The 16,230-nt window shown below is 44.9% G+C and overlaps 1 protein-coding gene across 1 annotated transcript in view; it reads left to right on the top strand.

The window, feature by feature from the left end:
• LOC115180075 (laminin subunit beta-1) overlaps positions 1-16,230 on the top strand; it is a 61,722-nt gene that overhangs the window by 42,768 nt on the left and 2,724 nt on the right. The window contains exons 16-28 of the mRNA XM_029741973.1: positions 78-214; positions 373-493; positions 740-926; positions 1,219-1,362; positions 1,560-1,791; positions 1,971-2,134; positions 2,505-2,729; positions 2,961-3,178; positions 10,296-10,392; positions 14,789-15,158; positions 15,297-15,481; positions 15,599-15,840; positions 15,976-16,182. Coding sequence (XP_029597833.1) covers positions 78-214; positions 373-493; positions 740-926; positions 1,219-1,362; positions 1,560-1,791; positions 1,971-2,134; positions 2,505-2,729; positions 2,961-3,178; positions 10,296-10,392; positions 14,789-15,158; positions 15,297-15,481; positions 15,599-15,840; positions 15,976-16,182 — 2,529 coding nt within the window. The remainder of the gene's footprint in view (positions 1-77; positions 215-372; positions 494-739; positions 927-1,218; positions 1,363-1,559; positions 1,792-1,970; positions 2,135-2,504; positions 2,730-2,960; positions 3,179-10,295; positions 10,393-14,788; positions 15,159-15,296; positions 15,482-15,598; positions 15,841-15,975; positions 16,183-16,230) is intronic.

Here is a 16,230-nt window from a genome sequence, read left to right as displayed (position 1 = left end):
CACGCGAACACACACATACTTACACAGTTTGCTCTACTGTCTGCAATGTGTGATATTGCGTGTGTGTGTTGCTGTAGTTGCCTGAGCAGTGGGAGCAGGTGGAGATCAGAGTGATACGTCCTTACTCAATGAGAATGGGACAGCCAGTCAGTCCATGTGAAAACACGCTACCAGGAGGAGATCAGCAGTTGGTGTCTCTTCCTCCAGAATCCAGGTAGGTACCCAAGTGGCACACATCTCCTCCCTAAGTCCCTACAATACACCCTTACTTCCACCTTCATACACCATCTTTACACACACACACACACACACTCACCGCCTCTATTGTCGTTCCAACCGTACACCTTACTCTCCTCTGTGTGTGTGTTTCAGACATGTGGTGCTCCCGAGGCCTGTGTGTCTGGACAAGGGACGGAACTACACCCTGCGTCTCAGTCTGCCTCTCTACTCCTCTCTCAGTGACGTCCAAAGCCCCTACACACTCATCGACTCCGTAAGTAACAGTCGCAAACCGCGCTCCATACAGTCTGATAAACTGTCGTTTCCGCTGACACACAGACACACACGAGTCGGTATGGAAAACATCCCTGTTGTAGTCATGTTATAGAGTCAATGTAGTGTGGAATAACAGACTTGTAGTATCTCTACGACAAGCCCTCTGTCTTTATCCATCTCTTACTTACTCTCCTCCTACCCTCCCCTTCTCCCTCCCTCCCTCCTCCCCTCTCTCTCCCTCTAGTTGGTGTTGATTCCACGGGTGCGTGAGCTGGAGTTGTTTGAGGGTTCTCGGGGCGAGGGGGCGTGGGATACGTTCCAGAGGTATCGCTGTCTGGAGAGCAGCCAGAGCGTCATCAAAAGCCCCATGACGGACATCTGCAACGACTACATCTTCAGTGTCTCTGCCCTGCTACACCAGGGGGCTATGGGTAGGAGACGGGGCTGGGTGGGGTGGGGGCTGTGTGTGTAGGGTTCGATGGAAGGGGGTGTAGTCTGTATGTTTGTGTGTGAGAGAGTCTCTGTTTATCATTAGTAAGCAATAATTTGCTTCCTGAAGCATTCCTAATACTCATACGGCAACAACAACTCGCATTGCTGCGTTCCTCTCTATCTCTCTCGCTGTCTCTCTCTGTCTCTCTCTTTCCCACATCTCCCCTATCTTTCCCCCCTCTTTTACTCTCTCCCTCTCCCCTTCCCCCCTGTTTTCCTTCTGCTCTCTAGCGTGCCAGTGTGACTCCCAGGGTTCGCTCAGTGCGGTGTGCGACCCCAGAGGCGGGCAGTGCCGGTGTCGGCCCAACATGGCGGGCAGGAACTGTGACCGCTGTGCCCCCGCCACCTTCCTGTTCAGCCCCTCAGGATGCAGACGTGAGTGACAGACAAGCATGGGGTCAGAGGTTAAAGGTCAGGGGGAGGGTTATGTTGAGACTGGAGTTGAGATTCCAACTTGTGTGGTATTTTATATCCCTTTCCCACTCTCTTTCCCCCCTCTTCTTCCTCTTTCCCCCACCCCTCCTTCCCCTCTCCCTGCTATTCCCTCCCTGCTCTCCCTCCTCTCTCCCCAGCCTGTGAGTGTAATCCTGTAGGTTCTGTGAACGCTTTCTGCCACGAGGCCACAGGTCAGTGTGAGTGTGTGCCAGGGGCATCAGGGCGTCAGTGTGCCCACTGCCTGCCAGGCTACTGGGGCTTCCCTCAATGCCGGCCCTGCCAGTGCAACGGCAACAGCGACTACTGCCACTCTCAGACTGGGGAGTGCCAGGGCTGCCGCGCCTTCACCACCGGGCACATGTGTGAAAGGTACTGTGTGAAATTGTACCATATTAAAAATAGCAGCTAGCTAATATACCGCACACCAAACCACAGTGTAGGGCACAACTGCATATTTCACTGTCATGCTTTCTCTTATCAGTACCAAGCGTGTTTGTGTGTGTGTGTGTTTTCCGTGCCTCTTATCATGTCTTACCCCATACCTACAGGTGTCTGGATGGTTACCATGGCGACCCAGTGTTGGGTTTGGGGGGTCACTGCCGCCCCTGCATGTGTCCAGACGGGCCGGGGAGCGGACGCCAGTATGCAGACGGCTGCTACCAGACCGCCAACAACTACCAGCTGGTCTGTGTCTGCAGCCCTGGATACAGAGGTTAGATACACACACACCACGTCACACACTGTTCTCCCAGTCCTAGTACACATTTTCCCTGAAATGACAGAGCTAGCTGAATCCCCCCTGGTCTTGGTCATAATGGGCAGGTAGTAACTACAGGGACAGTGAGTGTGTGACAAACCCCACAGATACTTCTCTCACTGGAACAGGAAGCCAGTCCCCACTGCCTGTAACTGTTTATGACTGTTTACGACTTTTATGAGCGTTTACAATTGTGCTATGACTGCGCTATACTAAACACTGCAGCCTATGGACAGTTCTGCTTCCTTACAGATCTATAACTGTGTGTGTGTGTGTGTGTGTGTGTGTAAACAGTTCTGAATTTACCTTTCCTTCCCTTCTGTAGGAGCCAGGTGTGACGAGTGTGCCCCAGGTCACTATGGTAACCCCCAGGTGCCCACCGGGCGCTGTCTGCCCTGCCAGTGTAACGACAACATTGACCAGCTGGACCCGGGGTCCTGCGACGCTCGCACAGGCGTCTGCCTCAAATGCCTGCACCATACCGAGGGCTATGGCTGCCAGCGTTGCAAGCTGGGTTACTACGGCAACGCCGCCACCCAGAGTTGCAGGAGTGAGTACAATTAGACAGTGTGTGTATATATATATATATATATATACACACATACACACACATAGACACACACACACACACAAACACTACATATATATATATATATATATATATATATATATATATATATATATATATATATATATATATATATATATATATGTAGTGTTTGTGTGTGTGTGTGTGTCTATGTGTGTGTATGTGTGTGTAACTGTTTTTCTCTCTCTATAGGGTGTATGTGTTATTCAGTGGGCACGACGTCGGAGGCGTGTCCGTCCCCGGGGGAGTGTCACTGTGACCTGCAGGCTGGCCAGTGTCCCTGCCGGCCTAACGTGATTGGCCAAAACTGTGACCGCTGTGCCCCTGATACGTTCAACATAGGAAGTGGACAGGGCTGCCAGACCTGTGACTGTGACCAAACCCACTCATTTGGAACGTCGTGTAACGAGGTGAGGGCCACAACTGACCACACCTTTACCCCATCCTTCCAAAACAACACCCACACCCCGTGTAGTCACCCAACCCATCTATACCAAGCAAATTGGCCAGTGTTACCTAGTGTTGATTTTCAGTGTAACATTTCTAGTGTTGATTCAGGTGTTAAATTAAATCTAAGTGTTCAATTAACACTCAGTGGTGTAAAAGAACCCCAGCGTTGGTGTTAATAACCAGAGTTGAACTAAAACTACGCCTGTCATTATCATATTGCCCAGCATGCTCTATTGCAGGTAGGATTTTTTTGAATTTGGTTGTTTCAATATCTACAGTACATTCGGAAACTATTCAGGCCCCTTGACTTTTTCAACATTTTGTTACGTTACGGCCTTATTCTAAAATGGATGACATTTTTCCCCCCTCATCAATCTGCACACCATACCCCATGATGACAAAACAAAAACAGGTTTTTAGACCTTTTTGCACATTTATAAAAAAAAAAAAGCTGGAAATATCACATTTAAATAGTACTTTGTTGAAGCACCTTTGGCAGCGATTACAGCCTCAAGTCTTCTTGGGGTTCAACGCTACAAGCTTGGCACACCTGTATTTGGGGAGTTTCTCCCATTCTTCTCTGCAGATCCTCTCAACCTCTGTCAGGTTGAATGGGGAGCACTGCTGCACAGCTATTTTCAGATCTCTCCAGAGATGTTCGATCGGGTCCAAGTCCGGGCTCTGGCTCGGCCACTCAAGGACATTCAGAGACTTGTCCCAAAGCCACTCCTGCGTTGTCTTGGCTGTGTGTTTAGGGTTATTAATTTGTTGGAAGGTGAACCTTTTCCCAAGTCTGAGGTCCTGAGCGCTCTGTAGCAGGCTCTAATTAAGAATCTCTGTTCTTTGCTCCATTCATCTTTTCCTCGATCCTGACTAGTCTCCCAGTCACTGCCGCTGAAAAACATCCCCACCGCATGATGCTGACACCACCATGCTTCAATGTAGGGATAGTGTCAGGTTTCCTCCAGACGCGACGCTTGTCATTCAGCCCAAAGAGTTCAATCTTGGTTTCATCAGACCAGAGAATCTTGTTTCTCATGGTTTGAGTGTCCTTTAGGTGCCTTTTGGCAAACTCCAAGCAGGCTGTCATGTGCCTTTTACTGAGGAGTATCTTCCGTCTGGCCACTCTACCATAAAGCCCTGATTGGTGGAGTGCTGCAGAGGTGGTTGTCCTTTTGGAAGGACTCCCATCTCCACAGAGGAACTCTGGAGCTCCGTCAGAGTGACCATCGGGTTCTTGGTCACCTCCCTGACCAAGGCCCTTCTCCCCCAATTGCTCATTTTGGCTGGGCGGCCAGATCTAGGAAGAATCTTGGCGGTTCGAAACGTATTAAATGTAAGACTTATGGAGGCCGCTGTGTTCTTGGGGATGTTCAACACTGTAGAATTTTTTTGGTACCCTTCCCCAGATCTGTGCTTCAACACAATCCTGTCTCGGAGCTCTACGGAGAATTACTTTGACGTCGTGGTTTGGTTTTTGCTCTGACATGCACTGTCAACTGTGGGACCTTATATTTATTTTTATTTTTGTAAAAAAAAAAAATGTTGGTAGATCAGCTTTGATATGCAGATAGATTGTAGCTTCAATGTAATTGTCTGCATCACTTCCAATCCCCCATATATTTTTTTTACACTACAGGTCAAAAACACCTACTCATTCAAGGGTATTTCTTTATTTTTACTATTTTCTACATTGTAGAATAATAGTGAAGACATCAAAACTACTAAATAACACATATGGAATCATGTTGCAACCAAAAAAGTGTTTAATTAATCAAAATATATTTTATATTTTAGATACTTCAAATAGCCACCCTTTGCCTTGATGACAGCTTTGCACACTCTTGGCATTCTCTTAACCAGCTTCACCTGGATTGATTTTCCAACAGTCTTGAAGGAGTTTTTACATAGGCTGAGCACTTGTTGGATGCTTGTCCTTCACTCTGCGGTCCGACTCATCCCAAACCATCTCAATTTGGTTGAGGTTGGGGGATTGTGGAGGCCAGGTCATCTAATGCAGCACTCCATCCCTGTCCTTCTTGGTAAAATAGCCCTTAGACAGCCTGGAGGTGTGTTGGGTTATTGTCCTGTTGAAAAACAAATGATAGTCCCACAAAGCCCAAACCAGATGGGATGGCGTTTCGCTGCAGAATGCTGGTTAAGTGTGCCTTGAATTTTTTAGTTGTTGTACTTTTTCCCCCCAATTTCGTGGTATCCAATTGGTAGTTACAGTCTTGTCTCATTGCTGCAACTCCCTTACGGACTCAGGAGAGGCAAAGGTCGAAGAGCAAGGACATTTCTAAGTGACCCCAAACTTTTGAACGGCAGTGTATATACCGGTAGTGTATATATATACAGTTGAAGTCGGAAGTTTACATACACTTAGGTTGGAGTCATTAAAACTCGTTTTTCACCCACTCCACAAATTTCTTGTTAACAAACTATAGTTTTGTCAATTGTTTACAGACAGATTATTTCACTTATAGTTCGCTGTATCACAATTCCAGTGGGTCAAACATTTACAAACACTAAGTTGACTGTGCCTTTAAACAGCTTGGAAAATTCCAGAAAATGATGTAATGGCTCTAGAAGCTTCTGATAGGCTAATTGACATCGTTTGAGTCAATTGGAGGCGTACTTGTGGATGTATTTCAAGGCCTACCTTCAAACTCAGTGCCTCTTTGCTTGACATCATGGGAAAATCAAAAGAAATCACCCAAGACCTCAGAAAAAGTCTGGTTCATCCTTGGGAGCAATTTCCAAACGCCTAAAGGTACGACGTTCATCTGTACAAACAATAGTACGCAAGTATAAACACCATGGGACCACACAGCCGTCATACCGCTCAGGAAGAAAACGCATTCTGTCTCCCAGAGATGATCGTACTTTGGTGCAAAAAAAACAAATAAATTCCAGAACAACAGCAAAGGATTTTGTGAAGATGCTGGAGGAAACGGGTACAAAAGTATCCATATCCACAGTAAAACGAGTCCTATATCGACATAACCTGAAAGGCTGCTCAGTAAGGAAGAAGCCACTGCTCCAAAAGCGACATTAAAAAAAGCCAGACTACGGTTTGCAACTGCACATGGGGACAAAGATCGTACTTTTTGGAGAAATGTCCTTTGGTCTGATGAAACAAAAACAGAACTGTTTGGCCATAATGACCATTGTTATGTTTGGAGGTAAAAGGCGGAAGCTTGCAAGCCGAAGAACACCATCCCAACCGTGAATCACGGGGTGGCAGCATCATGTTGTGGGGGTGCTTTGCTGCAGGAGGGACTGGTGCACTTCACAAAACAGATGGCATCATGAGGATGGAAAATTATGTGGATATATTGAAGCAACATCTCAAGAGATCAGTCAGGAAGTTTGGTCGCAAATGGGTCTTCCAAGTGGACAATGACCCCAAGCATACTTCCAAGTTGTGGCAAAATGGCTTAAGGACAACAAAGTCAAGGTATTGGAGTGGCCATCACAAAGCCCTGACCTCAATCCTATAGAACATTTGTGGGCATAACTGAAAAAGCGTGTGCGAGCAAGTAGGCCTACAAACCTGACACAGTTACACCAGCACTGTCAGGAGGAATGGGCCAAAATTCACCCAACTTATTGTGGGAAGCTTGTGGAAGGCTACCCAAAACATTTGACCCAAGTTAAACAATTTAAAGGCAATGCTACCAAATACTAATTGAGTGTATGTAAACTTCTGACCCACTGGGAATGTGATGAAAGAAATAAAAGCTGAAATAAATAATTTTCTCTACTATTATTCTGATATTTCACATTCTTAAAATAGAGTGGGGATCCTAACTGACCTAAGACAGGGACTTTTTACTAGGATAAAATGTCAGGAATTGTGAACAACTGAGTTTAAATGTATTTGGCTAAGGTGTATGTAAACTTCCGACTTCAACTGTATATCTTAAAAATATATATATTTCCTTTACCCTCCAAACCTACCACCCCTCAAACTAGTGAACAACAACGCTTAGGCCTTTATTTACAGCTCATACATACTATATACATTTTATGGACACAGTCTATTTTACAATAGTTCTATTTTGTTTGTTTTTACTCTGGGATGCTGGCCTTCTAGGCAGAGTTGCAAAGAAAAAGCCATATCTCAGACTTTCCAATAAAAAGAAAAGATTAAGATGGGGAAAAAGAACACAGACACTGGATAGAAGAACTCTGCCTAGAAGGCCAGCATCCCGGAGTCGCCTCTTCGCGGTTGACGTTGAGACTGGTGTTTTGCGGGTACTATTTAATAAAGCTGCAAGTTGAGGACTTGTGAGGTGTCTGTTTCTCAAACTAGACACTCTAATGTACTTGTCCTCTTGCTCAGTTGTGCACCGGGGCCTCCCACTCCTCTTTCTATTCTGGTTGGAGACAGTTTGCGCTGCTCTGTGAAGGGAGTAGTACACAGCGTTGTACGAGATCTTATGTTTCTTGGAAATTTCTCGCATGGAATAGCCTTCATTTCTCAGAACAAGAATAGACTGACGAGTTTCAGAAGAAAGGTCTTTGTTTCTGGCCATTTTGAGCCTGTAATCGAACCCACAAATGCTGATGCTCCAGATACTCAACTACTCTAAAGAAGGCCAGTTTTATTGCTTCTTTAATCAGTACAACAGTTTTCAGCTGTGCTAACATAATTTGCAAAAGGGTTTTCTAATGATCAATTAGCCTTTTAAAATGATAAACTTGGATTAGCTAACACAACGTGCCATTGGAACACAGGAGTGATGGTTGCTGATAATGGGTCTCTGTACGCCTATGTAGATATTCCATAAAAAAATCTGCCGTTTCGAGCTACGATAGTCATTTACAACATTAACAATGTCTACACCGTATTTCTGATCAATTTTATGTTATTTTAATGGACAAAAATGTGCTTTTCTTTCAAAAACAAGGACATTTCTATGTGACCCCAGACTTTTGAATGGTAGTGTATATACCGGTAGTGTGTGTGTGTGTGTATATGTATATGTGTGTGTGTATATATATATATATATATATATATATATATTTATATATATATATATATATATATATATATATATATATATATATATATATATATATATATATATATTCTCTTTACCCTCCACCCCTCCCCCAATTGGAGCAAACTAGTGAACAACAACACTTAGGCCTGTATTTCCAGCTTATACATACTATATTTTATAGACACAATCTATTTTACAATAGTTATATTTTGTTTGTTTTTACTCCTGTCCTTCCTCTACCCTCAACCTCTCCCATCTCTTTCTGATGTCCATCCGGTTTGATTTCTATTTGCCATATCTTTCAAACTGTACTCTTTCACAAAAGTTCTTAACCTATATACGTTTTATGGGCACAGTATGTTTTACATGAGTTATCTTGTTTTTATTAGTCCCAACCTTCAGCTCCATTCAACCCCTCCCATCTATCTCTTAACACCAAAATCTGCAGAGTTGGGAAGGTTGTATCCACCATATAAATAACATTTGAATTTGCCAACATTTAAAAAAAAAAAATTAACTTTGTCATTATGGGGTATTGTGTGTAGATTGATGAGGATTTTATTTTATTTAATACATTTTAAACTTAAGCCGTAACGTGCTGTGGGATTATTTAAGATACTATTTGAATATGTAGGGTTTCAGATGTTTTCAGAAGATGGCCAGGCCCTGCTGTCCAAGTTTCAGGAGGAAGCTGGTTCCACCATTGGGGTGCCAGGACAGAGAAGAGCTTTGACTAGGCTGAGTGGGAGCTGCCCCCCCTTAGTAGTGGGAGGGCCAAGAGACTAGAGGTGGCAGAACAGAGTACTCGGGTTTGGGTGTAGGGTTCGAGCATAGCCTGAAGGTAGGGAGGGGTAGTTCCTCTTGCTGCTTCGTACCATGGTCTTGTAGTGGATGCGAGCTTCAACTGGAAGCCAGTGGAGTTTATGGTGGAGCAGGGTGATATGGGATAACTTGGGATGGTTTTCAAACAGGCAGGCTGTCGCGTTCTGTATAAGTTGCAGCGGTTTGATAGCTCATGTAACTAGGGCCTGGGCTCAGTTTTTTCTGATTAGAAAGCACACCATTTTCCTGGTTGGGAAACACTTACTGTCAGCAGGAGTAGTGTGTTTACTGGCTGAGTTCCATAGAGGAAGGAAGGGTTAGAATACACTTTAGGGTTACTAAACAAACATTCCACTCAGGGACAGAGAGAAACTCCATCAGCCATTTATGGGCTAAGAACAGGAGAGAGCTAGACCCAATAGTAATTCATTATTATTTTTTAATACAGACATGTTTTTTTTGTGCTGCAAACACCCTGGACCATATTCACAAATAGTTTCAGAATAGGAATGCTGATATAGGATCAGATTTCCCTTTTAGATTATACTGAAAAAGATTATATGCACAGAAGGATCTGATTCTAGATCAGCACTCCTACTCTGAGACTCTGTATACAATACAGGCCACTGTCCATTGTACAGTGTGTAGCAAGGAGACCCTCCTCTAACCTAGAGATGGTACACTGAGTTTACAAAACATTATGCTCTTTCCATGACATAGGCTGACCAGGTGAATCCAGGTGAAAGCTAGGATCCCTTATTGATGTCACTTGTTAAAGTCACTTCAATCAGTGTAGATTAAAGGGAGGAGACAGGTTAAAGAAGGATTTTGTAACCTTGAGACAATTGAAACATGGATTTTGTATGTGTGCCATTCAGAGGGTGAATGGGCAAGACAAAAGATTTAAGTGCCTTTGAACAGGGTGTGGTAGTATGTGCCCGGCGCACCGGTTTGTTCAAAGAACTGCAACGCTGCTGGGTTTTTCACACTCAACAGTTTCCTGTGTGTATCAAGAATGGTCCACCAACCAAAGGACATCCAGCCAACTTGACACAACTGTGGGAAGCATTGGAGTCTGTATGGGCCAGCATCTCTGTGGAACGCTTTCAACACCTTGTAGAGTCCATGCCCGACGAATTGAAGCTGGGGGGGGCAACTCAATATTAGGTGTTCTCAATGTTTTGTACTCTCAGTGTATAATGCATGTTCATAATGCTGACGTGTTTTGTTGTGTGTTTTCTAGCTGTCGGGGCAGTGCTCATGCAGGCCAGGTTTCGGTGGAAGAAAATGCAACGAATGCCGAGATAAGTTCTGGGGAGATCCTGAGGTCAAATGTCAAGGTAAATATCTCTGGCTGGGATTATGAGTAGCAGTAGAAAGTACAAAGTGTGTGTGTGGATTCGTTCCCATGACTGCCTTAAACTTGTGTGCACCATGAAGCTGAAACATGTGCAACAGGGTATCTTAGTGCGTCATTGCTTCCTCTCCAAGTGGGTCTCCTTCCGAATTTACTGGGGTCTGGAGAAACACTCTTAGGGAGGGGTTCTGTGTGTTGTGAATCTGTCTCTTAGAGTTTGAGTAAACATCTCTCATGGTCTCGTTCTCATGACCGGTGGTTCCCCTGGGTGACTGTGCTGGAAGCCGGGTTTTATATATTTTTTTGCAGCATTACAGTTTTCTCACAGCGTGTGTGTACAGTACGTGTGTGTGTGTTATCAGACTCCAGCAGAGTGGATGTCTCTGGAGATACTGAATTGGCTTTCATGCACCCGTGCTGTTTTAACATTGTGTGCACGCATGTTGTGATAGAAAAATTACATATTTACCTGATTTGTTTGATATTAATAGTTAGCAATTAATGCTTAATAGATAGAAGGATATTTCTGTCCTGTTAGTGTCTGTGTTTTTATGGTCTCCACTCTAGTTCCCTGCAGCTAATCTGGGTGTATGGTCACTGGAGATGGCTTGAGCTGACAAATGGGTTAAAGACTGCATTACAGAGACAAGAATGTGTTTTACTAGAGATAGTTTAGGAGTAGAACAATCCCTCATTGTCTCAAAATCATCCTTGCATCTGGGAAACTAAGCCAGGGTGGGGTTAAGACAACAACCCACGTGCAGATAACGACAGGATGAACCCGGAGTGGCTTATGATGTTCCAATCTGCATGAGGGGAGGGGGGGTTGAACCAACCATGACTGAGCATTGTTCGTGTCAGCCATACAGTTGAAGTCGGAAGTTTACATACACTTAGGTTGGAGTCATTAAAACTCGTTTTTCAACCACCACAAATTTCTTGTTTAACAAACTATAGTTTTGGCAAGTCGATTAGGACATCTACTTTGTGCATGACACAAGTCATTTTTCCAACAATTGTTTACAGACAAATTGTTTCACTTATAATTGACTGTATCACAATTCCAGTGGGTCAGAAGTGTACATACACTAAGTTGACTGTGCCTTTAAACAGGTTGGAAAATTCCAGAAAATGATGTCATGGCTTTAGAAGCTTCCGATAGGCTAATTGACATCATTTGAGTCAATTGGAGGTGTACCTGTGGATGTATTTCAAAGCCTCTCTTCAAACTCAGTGCCTCTTTGCGTGACATCATGGGAAAATCAAAAGAAATCAGCCAAGACCTCCAAAAAAAAATGGTATACCTCCACAAGTCTGGTTCATCCTTGGGAGCAATTTCCAAAATGCCTGAAGGTACCATGTTCATCTGTACAAACAAAAGTATGCAAGTATAAACACCATGGGACCACGCAGCCGTCATACCGCTCAGGAAGGAGACGCGTTCTGTCTCCTAGAGATGAATGTACTTTGGTGCGAAAAGTGCAAATAAATCCCAGAACAACAGCAAAGGACCCTGTGAAGATGCTGGAGGAAGCAGGTACAAAAGTATCTATATCCACAATAAAACGAGTCCTATATCGACATAACCTGAAAGACCGCTCAGCAAGGAAGAAGCCACTGCTCCAAAAGCGCCATAAAAAAGCCAGACTACGGTTTGCAACTGCACATGGGGACAAAGATCGTACTTTTTGGAGAAATGTTCTATGGTCTGATGAAACAAAAACAGAATTGTTTGGCCATAATGACCATCGTCATGTTTTGAGGAAAAGGGGGAGGCTTGCAAGCCGAAGAACACCATCCCAACCGTGAAGCACGGGGGTGGCAGCATCATGTTGTGGGGGTGCTTTGCTGCAGGAGGGACTGGTGCACTTCACAAAATAGATGACATCATGAGGATGGAAAATTATGTGGATATATTGAAGCAACATCTCAAGACATCAGTCAGGAGTTAAAGCTTGGTCACAAATGGGTCTTCCAAATGGACAATGACCCCAAGCATACTTCCAAAGTTGTGGAAAAATGGCTTAAGGACAACAAAGTCAAGGTATTGGAGTGGCCATCACAAAGCCCTGACCTCAATCCTATAGAACATTTGTGGGCATAACTGAAAAAGCGTGTGTGAGCAAGGAGGCCTACAAACCTGACTCAGTTACACCAGCTCTGTCAGGAGGAATGGGCCAAAATTCACCCAACTTATTGTGGGAAGCTTGTGGAAGGCTACCCGAAACGTTTGACCCAAGTTAAACAATTGAAAAGCAATGCTACCAAATACTAATTGAGTGTATGTAAACTTCTGACCCACTGGGAATGTGATGAAAGAAATAAAAGCTGAAATTAATAATTTTCTCTACTATTATTCTGACATTTCACATTCTTACAATAAAGTGGTGATCCTAACTGACCTAAGACAGGGAATTTTTACTAGGATTAAATGTCAGGAATTGTGAACAACTGAGTTTAAATATATTTGGTTAAGGTGTATGTAAACTTAGGTTAGGTTACTCGGTCCAACACTCAAGGGTGGGGGGGGGGGGTCGACCAGCCTCATTATTGCAATAATTAATCGATATTAAATAAAGATGATTGAGGAAATGACCAAATCTCTCTCAGTACTGAATTTCCAAGACAATGTGTCCGTCTCTGTGTGTTTGTGTTTGTTTGTGTGTGTGTGTGTGCATTCGTGCGTATGTCTGTCCTTGTGTCAGTGTGTGCATGTGTGTCACCAGTCCGGTGTTAGTTGGCTCTACATTTCTCCTCCCTGTCTTCATCTCTACATGGTTTATTGTCTGCTGAACAACTGACTGACAAACAGGCCAGTTTCCATCAATCACTGCATCTGGAGAAATGTATATCTCATAGAAGTTGGCACAACCTCAGAGAGACGGTGAGAGAGAGAGAGAGAGAGAGAGAGAGAGAGAGAGAGAGAGAGAGGAGGGAGGGAGATTTTGAGGGTGAATTTCTGGGAATAACTCCTTGGAGAATCAGAGCCAGATGTTCCAGAAATCAGGAGGAATCCTGGGAATCCTGTCTTAGTTGTGATCTTATTCCTGTGGCTTGGGAATTCCTGCAGTATTCCCAAATTGCCTGTAAAGTTAGTCTGACCTCCTGCCACTGTCCTCGCCCTCTCAGCGCACTGTGTGCGTACTGCGTGCATGTGTGTGAATGTGTATGACTGTGTGTGTGTTTGAAAGAGAGAGATAAACAGAGAAATGTTTGATTGACACCATGTCTGGGTTAAGAGGATCATGTCATGGTCTGATTTATGAGGTCAGAGGTAAAGTGACAGGCTTGACAACGGCGTCTGTGCGTGTGTGAATTAAGACGCCACGGTCATTGGCACAGGCACAACCCGACCACGCATGTGGCTGTGATTATCGTGTTACCTGTTCGGAACAGCCTCAATGGACATGGACTCTACAAGGTGTTGAAAGTGTTTCACAGAGATGCTGGCCCATATTGACCCCAATGCTTCCCACAGTTGTGTCAAGTTGGCTGGATGTCCTTTGGTTGGTGGACCGTTCTTGATACACACGGGAAACTGTTGAGTGTGGAAAAACCCAGCACGGTTGCAGTTCTTGGTACAAACCGGTGCGCCTGGCACATACTGTTCAAAGGCACATAAATATTTTGTCTTGCCCATTAACCCTCTGAATGGCACACATACACAATCCGTGGCTTAAAACTCCTTCTTTAACCTGTCTCCTCCCCTTCATCTACACTGATTGAAGTGGATTGAACAAGTGACATCAATAAGGGATCATAGTCAGTCTATATCATGGAAAGAGCAGGTGTTCTTAGTAGTTTGTACACCAAATGTTGAGCAAAGTCACAATCCTATTGCAGCTGGTTGCCTTACAATTGTATGTTGAATCCTTCGTTTTTTGTTGGTGCATCAATCACCCTCTTCAAAAGCTCAGGCAACAGTAATGGGTGTTAACCGCTTATATGCACCCTTTTCCTGTTCTCCATTCCCCACATCTTTTCACTGTGACTTACTCCATCACTCTATTCCTCTCCTTCTCCTCTCCTCCACTTTAGAGGTTAGAGGGCTCGTCTCTGCTGTGCTTCAGACTGGGGGGTCAAAATGGGGATAGAGTTTAGAGGTCAAGGCTACCCGTGCGTTCATTTACTCTCAGCCCAGGACTGTTGAGCCGTTGATATTATAGTTTTTCAGTACCTCTGTTTTCCTAGGGGGGGGGGGGGGGGTTAAAGGGCACAGACCTGTTCTCATATTACTTTGAGTTAATTTCCTTGTACCCTCATTTCCTTTCCATCATCACCGCTGTTTTCACCTTAAGTCAAGTATAGGTATGTGTGTGTGTTTAACCCTTTTCTCTCTTCTCCTGTTCCTCTTTCTCTCTCTCTCCCTCACCCTCCAGCGTGTGACTGTGACCTGCGTGGCATCGCCAGCGAGCAGTGCCACCGTTCGTCCGGCCAGTGTGTGTGTGTGGAGGGTGTGTCTGGGCCCAGGTGTAACCAGTGTGCCAGAGGGTACCATGGGGAGTTCCCCGCCTGCCAACGATGCCACCAGTGCTTCGGCGAGTGGGACCGCGTGGTAGGGGAACTGACCAACCAGACTCAGCGTTTGAAGGATCATGTGACAGAGCTCCAGACCAATGGGGTGACGGCGCCGTACACAGACACCGTTAGCAGTCTGGAGATTAGTGCTAAAGCTATCAGTGAGATAGTAGAGAACAACCCTGCTATACAGAAAATGGAAGATGTACAACAGATGGTGCAGCAGGTCACGTATGTACACACAAACACGTGCGCTTGCATACACACATTTACACATTGAAACACACAGCACCAAGGGTTCTGTTTGTATACTTGATGTTATGATCAGTCCATGTCAACTTATTCTGTGCGTGCGTGTGTCTGCAACAGTGAGATGGTGGCAGACCTGAACGAGAGGCTGAGCGTCTCAGAGGATTCCCTGTCCCGTCTCGTTGTAAATGCCAACTACACCGAGGCCAGTCTGGACACACTGAGAGAGCAGGCCCAAGGGCTTGAGAGAACAGTCAAAGACATTGGAGACCACATAAAGACTGTGAAAAACTCTAACATAGAGGGTGAGAGAGGAGAAAGAAAGGGACAGAGGGTGAGAGAGGGGGTACAGTATGCATGACATCATTACTAGTTCTGACACACCCCTGTTTATGTGTGTGTGTTTTATATGTGTATGGCAGGAGCGATGGACACCATCACCGATGCCCACTTTGAGTCTAAGGGGGCGGAGATCCGTGTCAATCGGACCACCAGTTACCCCGACAACACTTTGGAACAGTCGGCTACAATACGGCGTGAAGCGGAGGCCAGACTGAGCCAGAACCAGGCGGAGTTTGACCTGAGACAACAGAAACACAAAGAGAGACTGGAGAGGCTTACCACGGAGCTCGACACTCTTGACCTATCAAAGCTCAGTAAGCAGGTAAGTCTGACCTAAATAAAGGTTAAATAAAAAAAAGTAGTCAATTATCGTCACACTTCTTTACCACAATGCTTTTTGATTGGTCCCTGGTTTTCTAGTGCTCTAACCCGATTGGTGTGTTTTCTCTCTGTGCAGACATGTGGAGCGGCTGGTGGGGAGGAGGGGTGTGCTGCGTCACCCTGTGGAGGGGTGGGGTGTGTGTCGGAGGACGGCACCCATCGCTGTGGTGGAGACGGGTGTGACGGTCTGGTCACACAGACACGAAGCACTCTGAAAACAGCCAAGGACTTCGACCAGGAAATCCTGTCCACCATGCAGGAAGTGGATAAGCTCTCTAGATTGGTAGGGACTGTAGTTTTTTACACTCTGAGCCGAATCCTAACTTGAGAT

Source organism: Salmo trutta, chromosome 40, assembly GCF_901001165.1.
Source record: "Salmo trutta chromosome 40, fSalTru1.1, whole genome shotgun sequence".
Taxonomy (NCBI): Eukaryota; Metazoa; Chordata; class Actinopteri; order Salmoniformes; family Salmonidae; genus Salmo; species Salmo trutta.
Note: the sequence above shows the minus strand (reverse complement) of the source record. Positions and strands in the feature narration are given on the sequence as shown.